We start from the raw sequence: 22,121 nt of genomic DNA, 5'->3' as shown, positions 1-22,121 counted from the left end.
CCAGACTATAGCAACTAGAACCGCACGGCCACTACGGCCGGCAGTTCTTGTTTGTCAGGTGTGATTACTATACTTGTATCATCAGCAAAGAGAACTAACTTTGCCTCTTCATGAATATAGAATGGCAATTCATTGATATATATTAAGAACAACAAAGGACCCAAGACCGACCCTTGTGGAACCCCATTCTTGATAGTTCCCCAGTTTGAGGAATGTGATGATGTTTGTATATTATGAGAACTGCTTATTTCAACTTTCTGCACTCTTCCAGTTAGGTACGAATTGAAGCATTTGTGCACTTTCCCACTCATGGCACAATACTTGAGCTTGTCTAGATGAATTTCATAATTTACAGAATCAAAAGCCTTTGAGAGATCACAAAAAATGCCCTATTCCAGAGAGCTATTACACAGGTGGCTGAGAATCTTACTTATCTGTTGAGAACAAGCTTTTAGTATTTTGCTGGAAATGCCATCACCATGTGAGTTTTTGCTTTTAAGCAAGTTTATTATTTTCCAAATTTCAGAGGGAGAAGTGGGTGAGATTTCAATTGTATCAAATTGCATAGGTTTGGCCTCTTCCATTAACTGCCTAGCATCTTCTAATGAACACTTGGATCCTACTATTATCCACAACATTTAGAAAATGATTATTAAAAATATTTTCTATTTCTGACTTTTTGTTTGTAAAGTTTTCATTCAATTTGATGGTAATACTGTCTTCCTGTGCTCTTGGTTGACCTGTTTCTCTTTTAATAATATCCCAAATTGTTTTAATTTTATTATCAGAGTTGCTGATTTCAGACCTGATACACATACTTCTGGATTGTTTAATAACACAGTAGTTTTTATAATGTTTGATAGTTTCTGGGTCACTACTCTTTCTTGCTGTCAGATACATTTCCCTTTTCTGGTTATAAGATATTTTTATACCCTTAGTAAGCTATGGTTTGTTACATGGTTTCTTACGAGTATATTTAACTATTTTCTTGGGGAAGCAGTTTTCAAATGCATTTACAAAAGTGTCATGAAATAAATTATATTTTAAATTGGCATCAGGTTCACGGTACACCTCATCTCAGTCTAACTGCTGTAGGCTTTCCCTGAAATTTGCAATTGTTAAATTGTTGACTGAACGTACTACTTTGGAGGACTGTTTAGTACTGCTGAATGGAGCTATGTCATATATTGTAACTAGCTGTGCACCATGATCAGAAAGGCCATTCTCAACAGGCTAAGCATTTATCTGGTTAAACTTATCTTGGTATATAACGAAGTTATCTATCAGTGAGCTGCTATCCTTTACCACCCGAGTAGGAAAATCAATAATGGGTGTCAAATTGAAAGAACCGAATAATACTTCAAGGTCATTTTTCCTATTACCCTCTTTCAGAGAATCTACATTGAAGTCCCCACAAATAATAATTTGCTTCCCCCTGTCTGACAGATGAGGCAATGAGATATCTCAAATAGAATTACAACCTCCATGACAACCAGCATGGGTTTCAAAAACATTGAGCATCCAAAATCCATCTCACACTTTAGTCATGTGACATACATATATATTACAAGTATTACAGAGAATATGTGCATATTTATATTCCATGTGCTGCCCAGAATTCCCTGCACAGACTGCCTTATCATTGACGATAATCAGATTGTCCATAGACACAGGTTCCGACAGTTTCCTGCAGCTGAGTAGGTGCTGATGCTCTTGAGGTTCACCACACTCACATAGTTCATCCCCTGATATGTATGTCCATCTCTTCATGTTCTCCTTACACCGAGATACTCCAGTTCTCAGTCTATTGGGTACCTTCCATGTCACATATGGGAGATGATGACCTCTAGCGAGTTCTTCCTTGGGGTTGTCCCAATATTTTTCTGACGATGAGTTACACCAGAGTTGTATCCTATGGTCTGCAGGTGGTGCCTTGGTTGGTTGCGTTGTCCGGAGAAAACATTTTCTCAATTTGAGTCTTGGTGTTTGATGTTCACATCCAAACAGAGGGTGTCTCTGATCTGTCTCCTGCTTCTTTCTTTCCACTTCAGCTGCTGTTCTTCAGATGTCTGGAGGTGTTATGCCTATGAGGTGGAAAGTCATCATCAGATGTTGAGGAATTTTCGGGAGTGCTCTGGGGAAGTTTCCTGGGAACTTTTCTGTTCATATTGTATATTAATGACTTTGCAGACAATATGAACAGTAACCTCAGACTTTTTTCGGATGATGCAGTTACCTTTTACAAAATACTATACGAAAGAAGCTGCATAAATATGCAGTCACATCTTGATAAGATTTCAAAGTGGTGCAAAGACTGGCAGCTCATTTTAAATGTATATAAATGTAAAATTGTGCACTTCACAAAACGAAAAAAAAACTTAGTATTGTATGATTACGATATCAATGAGTCACAGCTGGAATCAGCAAACTCTTAGAAATACCTGGGTATAACACTTTGTACATATATGATAGGGAATGATCACATAGGCTCAATTATGGTTAAAGCAAGTAGCAGACTTCAGTTCATTGGTAGAATACGGGGGAAGTGCAATCAGTCTACAAAGGAGATTGCTTACAAATCAGTTGTGTCATCCATTCTAAAATATTGCCCAAGTATATGGGACTCTTCCCAAATAGGGTTAAGGAGGGTACTGAATGTGTGCAGAGAAGGGAAGTACAAATGGTCACAAGTTTATCTGACCCATGGGAGAGTGTCGCAGAGATTCTGAATAAACTGAACTGGGAGACTCTTGTAGATAGTGATAAAATGTCTTGAGAAAGCCTACTTACAAAATCTGAAGAACTGGCTTTGAATGATGACTCTAGGAATGCACTGCATCCCTCTTTGTATTGCTCACATAGGGATCATGAAGACAAGATTACGTTAATCATTTTTCCCGTGCTCCATAAAGAGGAATAGAAAGAAACCTTAATAACTGGTACAAAAGATGTATCTTCTGCCATGCACTTCAAAGTGGTCTGCATAGTGTAGATGTAGGTGTAGAAATAATGACAAGGTAGATACAACTTACCAGAGGTGGGGAGGAAGAACATCAAGTAACAGTAAACAGTTTTGTCAGGACGAGATCGCTTTGTCATTTAGAGGACAAGCTGCAGTAGAAAATTCTTTTACAATTATCAACAGAATTGAAAAATTCTTGTAAAAGAAACATAGAGGGTGCACTCTGGATGAAAAGTAATGCTCAAGAACTAAAGTAAAAATGATGTAGTCCATAATTAAACAAGAAAGTTATGAAAACAGTGTCAAAAATGATGCTATATTAAAAGCAGATGATTACTTTGTACCAAAACTAGTAAGAATTAATAATGTGCAATTAGATGCATTTATATTAGTTTACTTCAGCAGATACCCTGTATACCATTAACAGTCATTAGTTTGAAACCCATAATCACTAAAGAAATTATAAGTGCTGCAAAGGAGTAAAATTTCTGGCTGTGTCATTGCCCTTGCAGAATATTGAGGTGTTTAACTGCAACTCACTGTGTGATCCCCCCCCCCCCCCCCCCCCCCCAACCACCCCTCTCACCCCCTCCGCTCTCCCTCAAAATCTAGCTGTAAAATGAAAATTGAGACAAGCAACCTCCAATGACAGACACAACTAAGCAATTGGAGTCCTATAAAAGATGTTACAAAAATAGATTAGAAAAGCGTAATTTGTATGTGACTCTCAGTTTCACTTTCATGAAGAAGTATCTCCAAGTCAAGTCAGATACAGCCTCATAAAGGAGATCGTTGCAGCACTAACCAAGAAAAATAATCCAACTGCAATATTATCTAGCCTTAAGAAATAAAACTAAAAAGTGTGCCATAAAATCATGTGACATTAATGATATGGTCCTTGCACACATGGAGTATGATTTTCATAACAGGAAACAGAAGACCACAAAAAAGACTACACTACAGGAGTGGGGAACATAAAGATGGTCTTCTACAAACTTCTTTACTTGATCCACTCCTGTTTTGGACCACGTAAATGACCTTCCAAAGATATTAAAGCAGGGATAATATAATGTTTTCTGAGTGTACAGGCTTATTAATAAATAGCCCAATTTAACAGTTTCAAGTGAGTAAAAGAGATTTGTCAGAAGCAAATAGATAATAGATAAACTAGGTAATAAATCAATTAAATGAAACTGTTCGTGTAAAATTTCTTCCTGATTTGACAGATCCTAAAATGAAGGTAGACACTGATTAGGGAAAATCAAGCCTAAGTGTTCAAAGTATTCTGAAGAAGTGAACATTCAAAATATTGTGTAATGTAATTGGATACATAAAAAAAATCTACTCACCATGTGGAGACAGAACACACACATAAAAGACAATTATACTAACATGTGCATGTTGTGCAATCACCTGGTGAGTAGATTTTTTTGTCTCTCCAATTATATTACATTGTAAAAAATAAAATATTTTGTAAAATAGGTAGCAACAGATCTTGCAGAGATATCTCCAAAGATTTCCTCCTTATTTTCAGTTGACAATACATTTACACTCGGTAATAATTGTTGTTAATAATAAAAACCAGCTTCCTATAAACTATGTTTTCCACAACCACTATACAAGGAAAACATAATTACCTTCTAGTTTTAACTGCCTTGTCTAACATTGTGAGAATTGTTCAATATTCTGGTGCAGAGGTTTTTGACTAATTGGCTGCAAGCATGAAGCAAGAAGTGCAAATTCCTACAAAATAAAAGAAATGGAACAAATTTTATTAGGCTCTCATACTACACATTATATAGATTTGAGAACCTAGATTCTATTGGGGACATAGTAAGCAACAATGCTATGATTCTTGATCTTTTTCTGGCTTGCATAATGTGTGAAAAATTCTTGGGGGATCAGTCACATTGTTATGTCATCAGGTAAACTAAGTGTCTTATTCCTGTGGGTGGCCCACTCATTTTGCACATTAAGATAGCAAACCAGATCCAGTTCTAGGTTTGTGTGCCAGCTGAGATCAATGTTGGTGTGTCAGATCTACACAGGAACAGAATTCATGAATTATTGCCTTACTTCATATGCTGGCGCTTCATTGGGAAGAACAGGCTGCTTTGTGGAGAAACATAAGGCATAATGCACATTTTACTCATTTGTGAAAAGCGAGTCACTTCTGAGAAGTGGTAAATGTGACCTGGGTTTGCATGTCTTGTAAGTTTATCAGATCGCCTGACAATGAGCAGTGTGAGCTGTGAAAAAGCAGTCTAGTTAATACCAAGACAGCACTTGAGGCCACTTGGTAAATCAGCAGTAATGGATTATTGCTTGGTGACTGAATGCTTCATGAATAGTAGTCAAATTAAGGTGCTGGTGCAAAGCTCTAATTACTGGGGTATAACATACACACATAAAAAAAAATTTAAAAAAATTGCATTATCTTGGTTCCGAGAGTTCCAGAACCTGTACAGAAAATTGGAATAGAGATCAACACAAACATCATTTCTGTCCTTTTTATTGCTCATGACAACCACACATTCAACCACACATTGCATGTTGTACCACCATACAGCAAGACCTTCAGAGATGGTGGTCCAGATTGCTGTATACAACAGTACCTCTAATACCCAGTAGCATGTCCTCTTGCATTGATACATGCTTGTGTTCAACGTGGCATATTATCCACAAGTTCATGAAAGCACTGTTGGCCCAGATTGTCCAGCTCCTCAATGGCGATTCAGCGTAGATCCCACAGAGTGGTTGGTGGGTCACACCATCCATAAACATCCCTTTTCAATCTATCCCAGACATGTTTGATAGGGTTCATGTCTGGAGAACATCCTGGCCACTCTAGTTGAGCGATGTGGTTTTCCTAAAGGAAGTCATTCACAAGATGCACACAGCGGGGTTACGAATTGTCGTCCATGAAGACAAATGCCTTGCCAATATGGTGCCACTATGGCTGCACTAGTGGTTGGAGGACGGCATTTACGTATCACACAACCATTATGGTGCCTCCCATGACCACCAGCGGCGTACATTGGCTCCACATAATGCCACCCCAAAACAGCAGGAAACCTACATGTTGCTGTGCTCTCTGGACAGTGTGTCTTAGGCGTTCAGCCCAACCGGGTTGCCTCCAAACATGCTAAGGCTCAATCTAGATATAGGGGTCAATGAAGTGAAATGGAAAAAAGGCAAGGATTTATGGTTGGACAATTGTAGGGTAATATCAACAGCAGCAGAAAATGGTATAACAGGAGTAAGATTAATTATGAATAGGAAGGTGGGGTGGAGTGTGAGTTACGGTGAACAGTTCAGTGGTAGGGGCATTCACATCAGAATCAGCAGCAAACTGACACCATTTTAATGACAGTTATGGTGTACATGCCGATGTCGCAAGCTGAAGGTGAAGAGATAGAGAAAGTATATGAGGATATTCAACACATAGTTCAACAAAACCTGACATTTTAATTACACAGAATGGGCATATTATTAGTGAAACTGAACAGTTCAAATTTCTAGGTGTTCAGATAGATAGTAAACTGTCGTGGAAAGCCCACATTCAGGGTCTTGTTCAAAGACTTAATGCTGCCATTTTTACTATTCGAACGATATCTAGTGAGTGATCGTTTAGCAGGAAAATTAGTGTCCATTCACTTATGTCTTATGGTATTATATTTTGGGGTAACTCTTCCCATTCTAAAAGGATATTTTTAGCTCAGAAACAGGCAGTTCAGGCAATAAGTGGTGTAGGTTCACAAACCTCTTGACAAACCCTGTTCATGAGTCTGGGTATTTTGACATTGCCCTCACAATATATATGTATTCTTTACTGTCATTTCTTGTTAACAATATCAGCTTATTCCCAAGAATAAACAGCTTTCACTCTGTTAATTCTCGGCAGAAATCAAACCTGCATTTGGATTGGTCTTCCTTAACTCTTGTGCAGAAAGGTGTGCAGTATACTGCTGCATCCATTTTCAGTAAGCTACACTCAAATTCAAACATCTTAGCAGTAATCCACGTGCTTTCAAATTGAATTCTGTCACGGAGCTCCTTGAAAAATTAAGCTGATTCTTGTTGTATTGTTGATTGTGTTTAAGTAAAAAGTTTATTTAAAAAGTCTATCCATAAGTTTAAGTGGACTTATGGATAGACTTTTTTTGGTTCATAAACATTTTATTTTTATCTCTTATTACTTTCATGTTGTAATTTCACGTACTAACATTTTCCATGACCTTGGAGATTTGCTCCTCAATTTGGTCCTACGGAACTTGACTTGTAAATAAAAAAAAAGTATGTTGAAGGGAGATGAAAATTTAATAGTCATGGGGGAATGGAATGCAGTTTTAGGGGAAGGAGTAGAAAAAATGGTGATAGCAGAATATGGGCTGGCTACTAGGAATTAGAGAGGATTGGTTGGTTGGCTGATTTGTGGGAGGGGACTAAACAGTGAGATCCTCAGTCCCACCAGATTAGGGAAGGATGGGGAAAGAAGTTGTCCAGGCCCTTTCAAAGGACCTCTCATACCATTTGCCTGAGGTGATTTAACAAAACCATGGTAAAACTGTATCAGGAGGGCTGGATGCGGGTTCGAACCATCGTCATCCTGAATGCGAGTCCCCTGTAAAAACCACTGTGTCACCTCATTCGGTAATGAGAGAGGAGTAAGACTAATTGAGTTCTGCAATAAATACTATCTTCATCGTCAACATGGTACCGGTTAATGTTGTTAGTGAAAACCGTCATGGTAGAAATTCAATTAAAAGTGATAATGAGTGTAAAGCGTGCGATAAGAAGATGATAAAGAGTTCAATGAACAGTGTGTCAACGCTGGTTCCACAAGAAATGCTTGAAAGTGTGTGTAGAATTTGTAACGAATGAGTTTACTTGGACATGCCGCACCTGTGTCATGGAAATACACGAACGAGAAATCATGAACGCCGTGGGAGGCAAAGATGAAATAATAAAAGCGTTTCAGAGTGATATTGGTGCTCTAAACAATACATACATTGTTCTCAGTGCCAAATACAGTGACTTTCTAAAGGGTAAGCAAAATTACTGTTACCATTAAATTCGCTGCACTGGATGTTGAAGAAAATTCTGCGTGAAAAAAAGGCTGTTCGTCACTCGATGGCTAATGAATACAAGACGTCCAACATGGAAGTGCAGCAGTGTCTGCAGAAACATGAGGTGAAATTATTTGGGGATAGCCACACATGAAACATCTCCAATCTAATGTCAATGCAGGCCGGGAACAGTATAAATATTTACAGAGAGGTAAAACCAGTGGCAAATTTCGACACAGTTACTGCTGGTATAAACAATGAAAGCTCCAAACTCACAAAAAAGGTCTGAGTAGTGCTGATCAGAGGTGCAAACAATGTAAACAAAAACAATGCCAACAGATTCATCAAGAAACTGATCTTAGTAATACAATACTTACACTTCACCAATGTTATTGTAGCCACTCTACCACTCAGTTGTGACCTGCCTGAATGGTCATGAGTCAATACAGAAATCAGGCAAACTAATGATAAACTGAGATATTTTTGTGCTAAATTTACAAATGTAAAATTATTAGATATTAGCGGCTACAAAAGGAACAGTTTCACTGGACGTGGTAGGCACCTGAATCAGTGTGGCAAAAGGCAACTTATTACAAATTATAAACCAGGCTACATAAGAAATAGTTCAGGATTTTGTCCAAAAATAATGACAAGCTTCCCAAAGAAGAAATTAAAACACTCAAAAGTAAAAAACAAGCTCTTAATGGCTTAGAGAGAGAACAAAGTAGATGAAAAATAGGTCCACTTACCATCCTGCAAGTCAACATTTACAGCATTAGGAACAGGCTGTTAGAGTTGGAACATTTTTGTAATATAAAAAAATGTGATGCACTATGTGTGTCACAACACTGGCTTACAGAATATCAAGTAGATTTGTTCACACCTAAGGAGTACATTCTGGCATCTATAATGTGTAGAAATGACAGAAAAAAATGGAGGGGGCCACAATATTTATCAGACAATGTATACAATTCTATAAAATAGTGAATTTATTTGCATAAGACTGATAGACCAAAATATTGTAATTGTTAGCTTGTATAGATCTCCAAATGGTGATGTTAACTTATTTTTCGAGAAATTTGAACAGATGGTGAGAAAAATCTTGAAACTCAAAACAATGTAGAAATATATGGTGATTTCAACATTGACATGCTAGACACAGAGGAACTCACCACACAAACTTTCTTAAACCTACTCAGATCACTAAATCTGTATTATACTAACAATAGCCCGACATGTGGAAATACCTGTTTGGAAAATATTATAGTTAATTTTTCAAGAGACCTATGTAGTGTAAGCATTGCAGATGAATGTTTTGCAGATTGTGATCCTCTACTGTAATATACCAGTAAACACAGTCAAATAAGAATTATAAGGTTGCATATAAGAAGTCAAGCATCATGACATGGGTTAGAGGTCAGAAAGAGGAATATGTTAAGTTATTCACAGTCTCCCTAAGGAAGGTAAACTGGGACTTTGTTTATGAATATGATGCAAATCAATCAACTATTGAAATTCTATTTAATAATTTCCTTAAGACATATACTCGCCAATGCTTTCACTGTACAAAAGATATAAAAACAGTGGCAAATGTGGGACAGAATAAAATGATACTTATTATAAAGACTACCTGAAATGTAAAAACAGTCAACCTTAAACTTGCCAAACAAGCTGCCTGTGAAAATGACATAGAAGGAGCCCCAAACAAATGCAAGACTGGTTGGGATATTGTAAAACAAGAACATACTTCTACCAAAACACAAGATCTTCTACTTGAGCCAGAAGAGCTCAATAAATATTTTACAACTACAGTAAATGAATTAAAATAATAAATTAAACAGTCAGATTTATCAAAGCTACACCAGAAATCACAGGACACTCTCACCTTAACACTAAACTGGTTCCCAGCCAACAAACTTCTATTTAATTCAGAGAAAACTCAGCATCTGCATTTGGGACTGGATGAGGTAGAACTAAAATCTGCGAAACTGCTTGGAATACACATTAATTCCAAACTTAACTGGCAACCCCATATCAACCAGGTCTGCAAAAAGTTATCAAGAGTGTCCTATCACAAAAACTGTCTGATCTAGTGAGCAACAGCTTACTTTGGACTTTTTCAATCTCATATATCTTACGGGCTGTTACTATGGGGCCACTCATGTCATGTCAGTGATGTACTACTGATGCAGAAAAAGGTGCTACGAATAATGTGCAAGGTTGGTCCAAGGGAATGCTGCTGTCCCTTATTCACAAACATGACAATAATGACAGTGATAAATCATTATATTTATGCATCACTGATGTATGCTAAAAAGAAAAGAAAAAAAATTAACACCAGAGAGAACATATACTTTCATGACACCAGAAACAAAGAGAGTATTGACATTCCGAGACATACGCTGACAAAAACAGGCAACTGTCACAAAGTGAACTGCTTGAAATTATTTAACAAATTACCACATACTGCACTCAATACACCTTTCAATAATTTTAAAAGTAAACTGCACAAATGGTTAATAGACAATCCATACTATATTCTTACAGAATTCTTGGATACTTGTTGTTGTGGTCTTCAGTCCTGAGACTGGTTTGATGCAGCTTTCCATGCTACTCTATCCTGTGCAAGCTTCTTCATCTCCCAGTACCTACTGCAACCTACATCCTTCTGAATCTGCTTAGTGTATTCATCTCTTGGTCTCCCTCTACGATTTTTACCCTCCACGCTGCCCTCCAATACTAAATTGGTGATCCCTTGATCCCTCAGAACATGTCCTACCAACCGATCCCTTCTTCTAGTCAAGTTGTGCCACAAACTTCTCTTCTTCCCAATCCTACTCAATACTTCCCCATTAGTTACGTGATCTACCCATCTGATCTTCAGCATTCTTCTGTAGCACCACATTTCGAAAGCTTCTACTCTCTTCTTGTCTAAACTGTTTATTATCCACGTTTCACTTCCATACATGGCTACACTTCATACAAATACTTTCAGAAACGTTTTCCTGACATTAAATCTATACTAGATGTTAACAAATTTCTCTTCTTGTAACATAGAAATTGAGTTTGCAATACTAAACAACTGATTAATGTAGCATTAATAATTTGTACTTGTAATGTAAACACTAACTAATGTAATAACTTCTAATGTATCTTGACATCATTATAAAGCCTATTTCACTATATGCAAATAAATAATCTGAATAAACCAGCTAGTAATAGTGATTATTATACCCAAGAATCATAAGAGGAGGAAGTATACTTGGAAAAGGCTGGGAGATACGGGAAGATTTCATTTAGATTAAATGATGGTCAGGCAGAGGTTCCAAAATCAGATACTGGATTGTAAGGCATATCCAGGAGCAGATATAGATTCAGATCACAATTTAGTAGTGATGAAGAGTAGACTGAAGTTTAAGAGACTATTCAGTAAAGTCATTGCACAAAGAAGTGGGAGATGGAAGTACTAAGGAATGAAGAGATACACCTCCAGTTCTCTAAGGCTATAGGTACTGCGATAAGGAATAACTCAGTAGGCAGTTCATTTGAAGAGGAATCTCTAAAAAGAGCAATCACAGAAGTTGGAAAGAAAAACATGGATACAAAGGAGGCGAAGAAACCATAGGTAACAGAAGAAATACTTCAACCTGTCAATGAAAGAAGAAAGTACAAAAATGTTCAGGAATACAGAAATACAAATCGCCTAGGAATGAAATAAATCAGAAGTGCAGGGGACCTAAGGTGACATGGCTGCATCAAAAATCTGGAGAAATTGAAAAAGAAATGATTGTCAGAAGGACTGACACAGCATATAGAAAAGTCAAATGAACCTTCGATGAAATTAGAAGCAAGTGTGGTAACATTAAGAGTGCACTGGGAATTCCACTGTTAGCTGCAGAACGGAGAGCAAATGGGTGGAAAGAGTACATTGAAGGCCTCTGTTAGGGGGAAGACTTATCTGATGTGATACAAGAAGAAACAGGAGTTGACACAGAGGAGATAGAGGGTCTGGTACTAGAATTCAGGATGTGAACCTATGAACGTGAAACTGGTTCTCTGTATAGCACAACCTAGGAGAGAAGTTACCAATAAATTTAAATTGAGAGATTTACAACATCTAGGTATCAATCCATTAGAATGTTTTATGATGTTAACTTGCTCTGCTGTTAGTACTTTATGAGTGCTTCCATGACAACCCAGATGATTGCTAAAGAACATTTCATATAGCAACAGTCTTCATTCCAAGCATACCACTCTTCTAACAAAATGTAAACATAATTTTGTCTGTTACCTATGTAAATATGCATAAATATTAAAGAACTGTTGTAAACACTTACCAGTTGTGTAGTATGATGACAGCTAATTGCTTTTATAGCATGTAGAAGTCATGATTGTTTCTAATCATGGTTTTTGAATTAGATTGTCATAGATGGCACCTAATGTTGACAATTGAGACTTTCCCAGACACCTCTAAAAGATAGGAATCAGAGACTTCACAAATTATTTGTGTGACTCAGTTTTCAAAACGTGCTTCAAGTAACATATTCTGTATGTATAAGCAATATTATAACTAGCAAGTCATTTTTCCAAATTGGAGGGCAGTTTTTGTGCGCCCACACACACACACACACACACACACAGCAAGAGAAAGAGAGACAGACAGACAGACAGACACAGTTGCATGGAGTGAGGGAAGGGTAGTAGTCCAGTCAAAGTAAGAGCACAGAAGGGGCATATATGTATTATTTTGTAAATGGCCAGTGGTGAATTAAATTGCAGTGCCACTGAAGTGGGTTGCAGTGCAGTCTAAAGGACAGAACTACAGTGTACTTAAACTGTTATTTACCTTTTTTCCTTAATGATCTAAAATATTTGTATATGTTACCAGTTACCATGATGAAATAATTTAATTGTATAGATAAAAAAAATCTACTCACCAAGTGGCGGCAGAACACACACATAAAAGAAGGTTGTAATTAGGCAAGCTTTCGGAGCCAGAGGCTCCTTCTTCAGGCAGAAGGGTTGAAGTAGAAGGAAGAAGGGTGAAGGAAAAGGGCTGGAGAGGTTTAGGAAAAACGGTAGATTTTGGGATAGTCGCCCAGACCTATGGGTCAGGGGAGACTTACCTTCTCATCCCATACGGTAAGTCTCTCCTGGCCCATGGTTCTAAGTGACTATCCCAAAATCTACCCCTTTTTGTAGACCTCTCCAGCCCTTTTCCTTCACCCTTCTTCCTTCTCCTTCAACCCTTCTGTCTGAAGAAGGAGCCACTGTCTCTAAAAGCTTGCCTAATTACAACCCTCTTTTATGTGTTTGTTCTGCCACCATTTGGTGAGTAGATTTTTTATCTACGCAGTTAAATTATTTTGACAAAAATTGATTGTTTTTGCAGTTACCATGATGGGTTGTTATAAAATATTATCAGCTACAATGTACTCTGTATGCCCTGACACACATTTTATAATCATGAGATGCACCACCTATGTAATAAGGTCCTGACTGTATATTATACAGATGACAACATTTGTGTCTCAAATAAATGGACTTCAAAAAATTTGAAGGGCTATGTCAAGTGTTGCAACATACACTGATTATGTAGGGCCCACTGAACTGTAGACAGCTAAGTAAATGACTAAGTGAATTTATCTATTTTACAGTGTATCATTTGTTCAACGACTGGAATCTAAATGTTGTAGTTCTGGAATAATAGTAAAAAATTTCACACATTTAACATTCACAACCCCCGGTAGACTGAAAGTTCAAATTAGATATCTTACATATTTTGCAGTGTTAGTCTCTGTTGCTATAATTAATAAGTAGGGCATCTCAATCTCTTGCATATAAGCAATGGCATGTTCAATATATTTGTTTATTTGTGTATAAAACAGTTGAAAGTGACTGTCAGTGATTCAGCCAGACAAGCTTTTTAAGTTACATGCTCACATGATATCAAAATGTTAAGAAATTGTTTTCTTCTTTTTTTTTTCTTTTTTTTCCAGTGAAAGAGTAAGGAGATAACAAATTCTGTAATAAATTTAAAAAGTTGTAGGGGTGAGTAGTGTAACAACTGAATGAGCAGTTCTTTGACAACTATGGATGCTGTTGAGACTGTGGCACCAGATATTGTAAAATGCACTTTCGGTGATCTTGCCATTATATAAACTTTTAGAAGTGAGTGGGTAATCATCAGTTCTTTGGAATAGTGGATATCCATTAATTCTCTGGGATTTTGTGTAACTTATGAAGTTAAGTTCCTGTGGCATGACACATTTGGAAACTGAACAACTCATTTATATAAAAGAATGCCAATTTTATTCTTGCCTCTCTCTATAAATTTCTGAGGACATACATGCATCCAGTCACAAAGTAGGATGTAACACAGTGTTCAAATAGGTTTTGCATCTTGAATATTCTAGTGCAGTTTTTTTCCTGCTGTAGCAAAGGCAGAAAATTGGAAATTTTCAAAACATCAAAAATGGATTAAAAGAACACCTATACAAATGCTCCAGCTATTTAAGTTTCTGGGACTGCATATACCTGTTAGTACTGCAAGACATATGTTTGCTGCTTACTTTCATGAATACCTGCAGTAATGCGACTGGTAAACAAGAAAGTTATTAGGTGTAGAATGTATTTTTATCATTGAGAAAGATATTCATTTGCACCCATTTTAAGGTCAAATTGAGTTGAGAAAATACCTTTGATTAGTAAGCTGATTTCTGTAGTTTGTGTGTGACATATTGCCCATTTAAAGGCCCTCTGGCAGTAACAAATATTGGGCAATCAAACACAACACTTAATACTTATTATATTATTATGTTTCTGCTGCCATTACTAAAATCAGTTTATAGCTCAAGTTACATTGTTCTAAATAACTAGTGTTTAACTGAGACTTTGTTTTTGCATTCTAGGGAAGAGAACTGTGAAAACCCACGTATACAAAACTGTTTGAGAGAAGGTATGTACACAAGCATTGGCTGATGGTGAATATAACTCATCTTGTAACTATTAGCACCCTTTACAAGCAAAATGAAAGATCAGCACATCTGTTTGTGATCTTTACTACTATGCTCTGATTTAAATTTTTAATACACACATCAAAAAAAGTTTTGCGTCACCCCGGTTCCCAGAACTTCTGAAGATGGATGTTGTCTGTGGATATTGTATCATAGACACAGTCTCTTTGACTATTCAGAGATGTCACTAAACCCGCCCAAAGATGTAAACAACCAAGCATGAGCAGCACCTATTAGACAGAGGGAGTCCGACAGCCAATCAGTTCCAGGCTTTCCACCAGGAAGGAGGTACATGGTTCGTGTTGTCTGTAGTTCAGCCATGCCTAGATGTCCATACCACTGTTCGATCACATTCTCATTGTTACTTTGTGCCAGGAAGGGCTCTTAACAAGGGAAGTGACCAGGTGTCTTGGAGTGAACCAAAGCGATGTTGCTCAGTCATGGAAGAGATACAGAGAGACAGAAACTGTCGATGAAATGCCTCACACAGGCTGTGCAAGGGCTACTACTGCAGTGGATGACCCCAACCTATCGATTATGACTCAGGGGAACCGTGCCAGCAATGCCACCATATTGAATAATGCTTTTTGTGCGGCCACAGAATGTTATGTTACAACTCAAACTGTGCACAATAGGCTGCATGATGTGCAACTTCATTCTCGATGTCCATGACGATGTCTATCTTTACAACCACAGCACCATGCAGCATGGTACAGATGGGCCCAACAACAAGCCGAATGGACTGCTCAGGATTGGCATCACATTCTCTTCACCAATGATTGTTGCATATGCCTTCAACCAGACAATCATCAGAGACGTGTTTGGAGGTAACCTGGTCGGGCTGTGAGTGCAGCAACATGTAGGCTCCCTACTATTTTGGGGTGGCATTATGTGGGACCGATGAACGCTGCTGGTGACCATGGAAGGCACCATTATGGCTGTACGATACATGAATGCCATCCTACGACCGATAGTGCAATCATATAGGCAGCATATTGGCAAGGCATTTGTCTTCATGGATGACAATTTGCACCCCCATCATGCACATCTTGTGAATGATTTCCTTCAGGATAATGACATTTCTCAGCTACAGTGGCCAGCATGTTCTCCAGACATGAACCCTACCAAACATGCCTGGGATAGATTGAAAAGGGCTGTTTATGGATGACTTGACCCACCAACCGGTCTGAGGGGTCTATGCCGAATCGCCATTCAGGAGTGGGACAATCTGGACCAACAGTGCCTTGATGAACTTGTAGATAGTATGCCATGATGAATACGGGCAAGCATCATAACAAGAGGATGTGCTACTGGGTATCAGAGGTACCGGTGTGTACAGCAATCTGGTCGGCAACCTCTGAAGGTCTCGCTGTATGATGGTACAACATGCAATGTGTGGTTTTCATGAGCAATAAAAAGGGCGAAAATGATGCTTATGTTGATCTCTATTCCAATCTTCTGTACAGGTTTCGGAACTCTCAGAACAAAGGTGATGCGAAACTTTTTTTGATGTGTGTATATGGAGTCACTGCAGTTAATTATAATTAATGATATTTGTGCAAGGTATGTACAAATGTGGAGTGGAAATGGAAGAAAGAAAGCAACTATGTCTTCAAAGTGAATACACAGAATTTGAATTATGTGCTCGGCCTTTGTAAGCTGCGCCACTCTCCTCCCTCTTCCCCTCCCCCCCCCCCCCCTTTCCTTCCTTCAGTGATTCAAGTAATGGAATTACCTAGCAAGTGAGCAGAGAAATCTGTATGACTGCTAGGTCCAGCTGTGGTTTTACCTGAGAAATGTCATTTAATTACAGTTTTGAAGGCAAAACTTACAAACAGTTCTGTGGAAGTGCCACAAGTATGTACATGGCAAGGAAAGAAAATGTATGGAAATCTTTCATCTGTACCAAACACAATAAACTCCTTGTTCAGTTCAGATTTATGCATAACATCTTCATGATCTGGACATGGCAGAACCTCAAAATATAAACCCAAACTTACCTCATTCTGGTCCTTCTCAGCTCAATGAGCTACCTTCCTGTTTATATGTTTCCATGTCTCTGGAGGTCGTACAAAAGTCTCTGATCACATAAAATGCACAGACCAGTTTGACAACTGTCTCCATTTTTGTAAAATTTCCTGGCAACCACAGCTGCCACATTTGAAACAAGAAAGAGGAGTTATTTGATTATGGTAATAACCAGCAGAAAAAATGTGAATGTGCTCCTGTTTGTTAAAAGTCCTTGACTTAAAAGTGAGGTACCAGCTGCCATATGCTATCTTCCTCAGCAACTTAAAAAATTAAAAAAAAATCTCAAAAATTTTGGAGTCTGTCACCATAAGTCACTCATATTCATCCACCCCCACCCGCTCAAACTCACTCATTCAGCTCAACTCATTGTCATTATCTCTTTGTGTCTTTCTCACTGTCACTTCCCATTGTCTCACAGCAACAGTCTCCTTCATTCTGTTCTACTAATACTGTCTCCTCTTGATGACACTGTCTCCCTCTTGCTCTCTCTTACTACTATCTCATCCATTCCTTTCCACTGCTGCTGTCTCTTCTCACTGTCACCATCTCTCTGTCACTTTCATTGACTCTGTCTTTCATTATCACTGGCTCTCACCAACTTCCACTTTCTCATTCTCTTTATTCCTTTCCCATTGGCACTGTCTCCTTCACTCTTTTCCTAGCACTGTTCTCTCACTGTCAACTATGATCCACTGTTAATGTGTCCCTCTCTTTCTCTCGTTTCCATTGTCACCTTCCCTCTTTCTACATCACAACTACTGTCTACTATCTTCCAGTATTTATTACTTTTCCATTTCTTTCATGTTGCTACTGTCTCCTTCTCTCTCAGCACAAAATGCTCGAATATGTTCACTTACCAAAATTTTTGGGAAAATTTTTAAAAGTGCTGACGAAGGTAGAATGATGCAGCTCGTAACCTCCACTTTTTCTGGCAGCATCTTTTAATAAACAGGAGCATATTGACCTTTTTTGCATTCCAGAAGGAGCATTTTTCCACTTTATTTATTTTCTCTGCTACAGAAGGATATGTTACTCATATGAAAAGAACTTTTTGATAATTAACTTAAGTGAAATTAAACTAACACAAATTGCATTTTAAAAGTTTTTCAAGATTGGTATCTTAGGATTATATTTTTAAAATTACAGCCATTTGCTGTGTATAGCCATCTTGGAATGTGCAACTTGGTTTTGGTGTTTCTCAATAGAAGATAAAGATCTTTGACACTTCTAAATAAATGCCCAGAGACTATACCATTAAAATTTGAGTAATTTGCTGCTGTTATGTATTATTTAGATTTTGCCTCACACAGGATTTCACGTGTGCAACTAGGGTAAAGTTGAACCTCTGTATCTCGAAAACAGGTAAAGATATGAGGAAAATTTTCAATTTTATTTGGGATTGGTATCTTATGGATATATTACAAAAAATTCTGCCATTTGCTGTGTGTAGCCGTCTTGGAATCCATGGCTCGGTTTTATTATGCAAAAACCATGTTTTCTCAGGAACTGCCCATGAACTAAGTGATGCAAAAAGAAACAACTGATTTGCTCCATTTGCCTAATGTGGAAGAATTGTGTCATATCCAGACTTTCACCCTGTAATGTAGGGTAGTTACTGTAAGATGATACTTCTGTTGGGTATATTAATGGTCCTTACAAATTCAGGAGGATGATGATTCAAACCTACATCTAGCCATGGGATGGTTCCTTTGAAAGTGCATGGCCACTTTCATTCTATATCCTTCCCCAATCCAAACTTGTGCTCCTTCTCTAATGACCTCATTGTCAATTGGATGTTAAACACTGATCTCCTCCTCCTCCACTAATGGCCCGTAGCCCAAGGGCTATTCCAAACACTTGACCCTACCTTTCTACCAGCTACAGAACCTGAGGTATGAGCCCTGGAAAAATCCCATTTTTATGTGCGGCATTTTGGAAAATACCGATGTTATTTGAACCTTCACAAACAGAGAATATCCAGCCCAGCAGCTCTAGAATCAGATTTCCTGTAGCATTTCTTCTCATGACACCAAAAAGCCATCACTACTGTGAACCAGTGACCATCCTGTAATGCTTTTGTCACCCAAAATCACTCAGGCTATGAGAAACTCAACCACATCACCCACCAGGACTTGAGCTACCTCTCATCGAGCTGTGAAATGAGATAAAAAATCCTACTATCATCCTACAAATCAGCTGCTGCAGTACCCATGCATTTGATTTGGGACTTCTTCCTGCCCCTTCCCCACCAGCAGCTGCTCTGAATTGTGCAAGTGGGAACCGTTCCATTGGCACTTTCTCCGTTTTTGCTCCCAATCACTTAAACTTTGTCTTGATCCCATTCTCACTTCCCATTCCCTTGCCTTCAGCCTTCCCAATCCTGTCAATTCCCACCACGTTTCCTCTGCCTGAAGTCTCTCTCTCTCTCTCTCTCTCTCTCTCTCTCTCTCTCTCTCTCTCTCTCCCTCCCTCCCCCACTCCAATTTCCCCCTCCCTGTCTCTCTCTACCCTTGTCATTTCCTGCCCCCCCCTCCAACTTTCTATATCTCTTACATGCTCTACCCACACATTAGCTACTGAGAGTCATAATTTCTGCCATAATTAATTTGCCATTTTACTGACAGCAGACTGGTTCCTCATCTTGTATTTAATAGTTCCAACATGCACGTGTCCACTCCGCCCTGTCCCCCTTTCAGTTGTGCTACTTCTTTCCTCTGCTCTCCCTTCCTTCTGTCCAAGTAATCACCAACAAACAATCATTGTTGCTACAGCTACATATGTTTGCATGTTTTTTTTTTGTCTCCAGATGAATGACTGTCATTCTTCAGTTTTATTTGTCACTAAAAAACATAGATAATTCATTAAGAAATTGTACAACTGTTTAACTCTGTTTGTTACATGATTTGAGATTCAATCCAAGTAAAATTTATTAGGTTTTGCTTCCAGTAACCACACTTCATTTCAGGCTGGATAAATGAATGATGGACACAAAAACAAAGATTTTTGAGGAAAATATTGTTGTCAGAAACAAAGCGTAATGAGAAGAGACAAAACTGTGCAATAAAAGTATGGAAACATGTATATGGAAACATATATATATGCACAGCTAACTGATGAAAATTAGAAACTGAGACAGAAGATTACAGGGCATAACAGCTGATTTCCTTAGATTTCTGGCACACGGTTAATATAGAGTGAAAAAATACTAAAGGAAATCAGTACTGTGTCACAAGGAGATAACAGTTATCTTGTTTTATAATTATATTAACAAATCACAGTTTAGAACACTTTTTTATTGTAATGACCAGTTTTGACTGATTAGGCCATCTTTAGATTTTAAATATGCAGGGGATCGTAGCTATTACAGTAAAAAATATGTGACATGCATAGTACTTTGTTCTTGGGGAAAACTGTTATTTCATCTTCTCTGAATCTTATGAGGCACGCTAAGTATGAGTCAGCCTCTCTACAATGTTGACTTATGGTGCAATATTTTAGTCTAGGTTTTTATTTGGTAAGGGGTAGGGGCAGAAGCACTCAGTTCAGTAAGATGACTGCTGGCAACTGTCAGGAAAAAGGGTTGGCATACTAGACTGAGAAAGATAACAAATGGTGATAGTTTTTGTTACGCTAGTAGATAACAGAAACTGACGATGTCTAACACTCATGTGATACGAGAAAATGGCAGGTGGTATTTATTGTGTACGGTGATAACTTTAGGCTTTGTAAAAGACTTGTTGTCCAACCAGTTGCCCACTTGCCAGAGATGTGCCTCCTTATACGGAACAGTTTTCAATCTGGAAAGCTTGTGAATGGTGCTGTTCCTTTTAGTTAGACAATGTATTGCCTTCTACACTCTGTCAGGAAATGTAATCAGTTATTACCTTCTGATATCATAGGAAATGTGGTGTTCCTTACTTTATGCCAGATACTCCATGTTTTTAGTCAAGGCCAGGGGTGGCCAAGAATTCGGCCTACGAGCCATGCTCTGGCACAAATGCTGTAACTTGTCCACCAGTGCCACACAATGAGCGCAAGGAGGGGGAAGAGGGGAAACTAAATGTGTTGCATAGGAATCGAGTGAAATTGCACTGCATACAACTTGGTTTTATATTTCACATTTCTCAACAACATCGCTCACAAACAAAATGAGTTTCCACTATCATTTAACTATTTTTTACACAGTGAAGACATGATATAATGTTTATCTGGTACAAACTGTCAGTGTACGGTCATACGTAGACAGTTTCACAAATATGCATGGTCAGGTTGCCATGTAACTGTGACTTATTCAGTTCCACAATCAAAGAAAAGGTCTTTCACATACAGATGTTGACTGAAATATTGTAGCACTTTTACTACCTCATTGTGGGGGCGTGGCAACTCCACCCGAGGAAAGCTATGTAGATGTCCTAGACAGTTTTAACAGTAAAGGATTTGTCATTAAAATAGGAGTAACCTTTCAGATTAATCAGTTACATTTGTGCATGCATAGGTGTGCTTTTAACTGAAAGAGCAAATGATCTTAAAAAACAAATGTAAGATTGGCAGTATTCTCAAAAATGTTTATGAAACGATCCTTGTAATTCCTTAAAGGCCACAATGAATTCTTCCAGCCTCACTTTTTCTTTAATGGTAGTGAGCTTAGGGATCTGTACACTTTTTCAGAATGCATCCCTTCTACAATGTGATTTTCTTTTGAAATGCATTCCCATCAAATCGGAAAGAAGTTTCTCACCTTGCATTTTCGTACTGTGGACAATGTGTAGTCAAGTCCACATAGAATACAAGGTCTGCAATCCATTCTGGATGTTCTAATTTTCAATCCTTCCATTCCTTTTTCCTTCATAAATTCAACAACAGTGAGTTTTAAATAAAAAAAAAAAGATTGTTGCAGACATATCCCTTGTCTTAACCAATGTAGTTTACAGTAATATATTAAGTCTCCATACTCAGTCAGTTCTGTTGATAACTGTTGCAACTAACAGTGGAATAAGGCATGCAACTTCAGGAATATTACTATTCATTACACCAATTTCTTCA

The 22,121-nt window shown here is 38.0% G+C and overlaps 1 protein-coding gene across 5 annotated transcripts in view; it reads left to right on the top strand.

Moving 5' to 3' along the window:
• The window catches only part of LOC126267281 (diphosphomevalonate decarboxylase), a 94,565-nt gene that overhangs the window by 44,593 nt on the left and 27,851 nt on the right, over positions 1-22,121 (top strand). For all 5 annotated transcript variants that reach the window (XM_049972352.1, XM_049972350.1, XM_049972354.1 and 2 more), the window contains one exon: positions 14,943-14,989. In XM_049972352.1, coding sequence (XP_049828309.1) covers positions 14,943-14,989 — 47 coding nt within the window. The remainder of the gene's footprint in view (positions 1-14,942; positions 14,990-22,121) is intronic.

The sequence above is a fragment of the Schistocerca gregaria genome, chromosome 4, assembly GCF_023897955.1.
Source record: "Schistocerca gregaria isolate iqSchGreg1 chromosome 4, iqSchGreg1.2, whole genome shotgun sequence".
NCBI lineage: Eukaryota > Metazoa > Arthropoda > Insecta > Orthoptera > Acrididae > Schistocerca > Schistocerca gregaria.
This window is presented reverse-complemented; position numbering and strand designations above follow the sequence as displayed.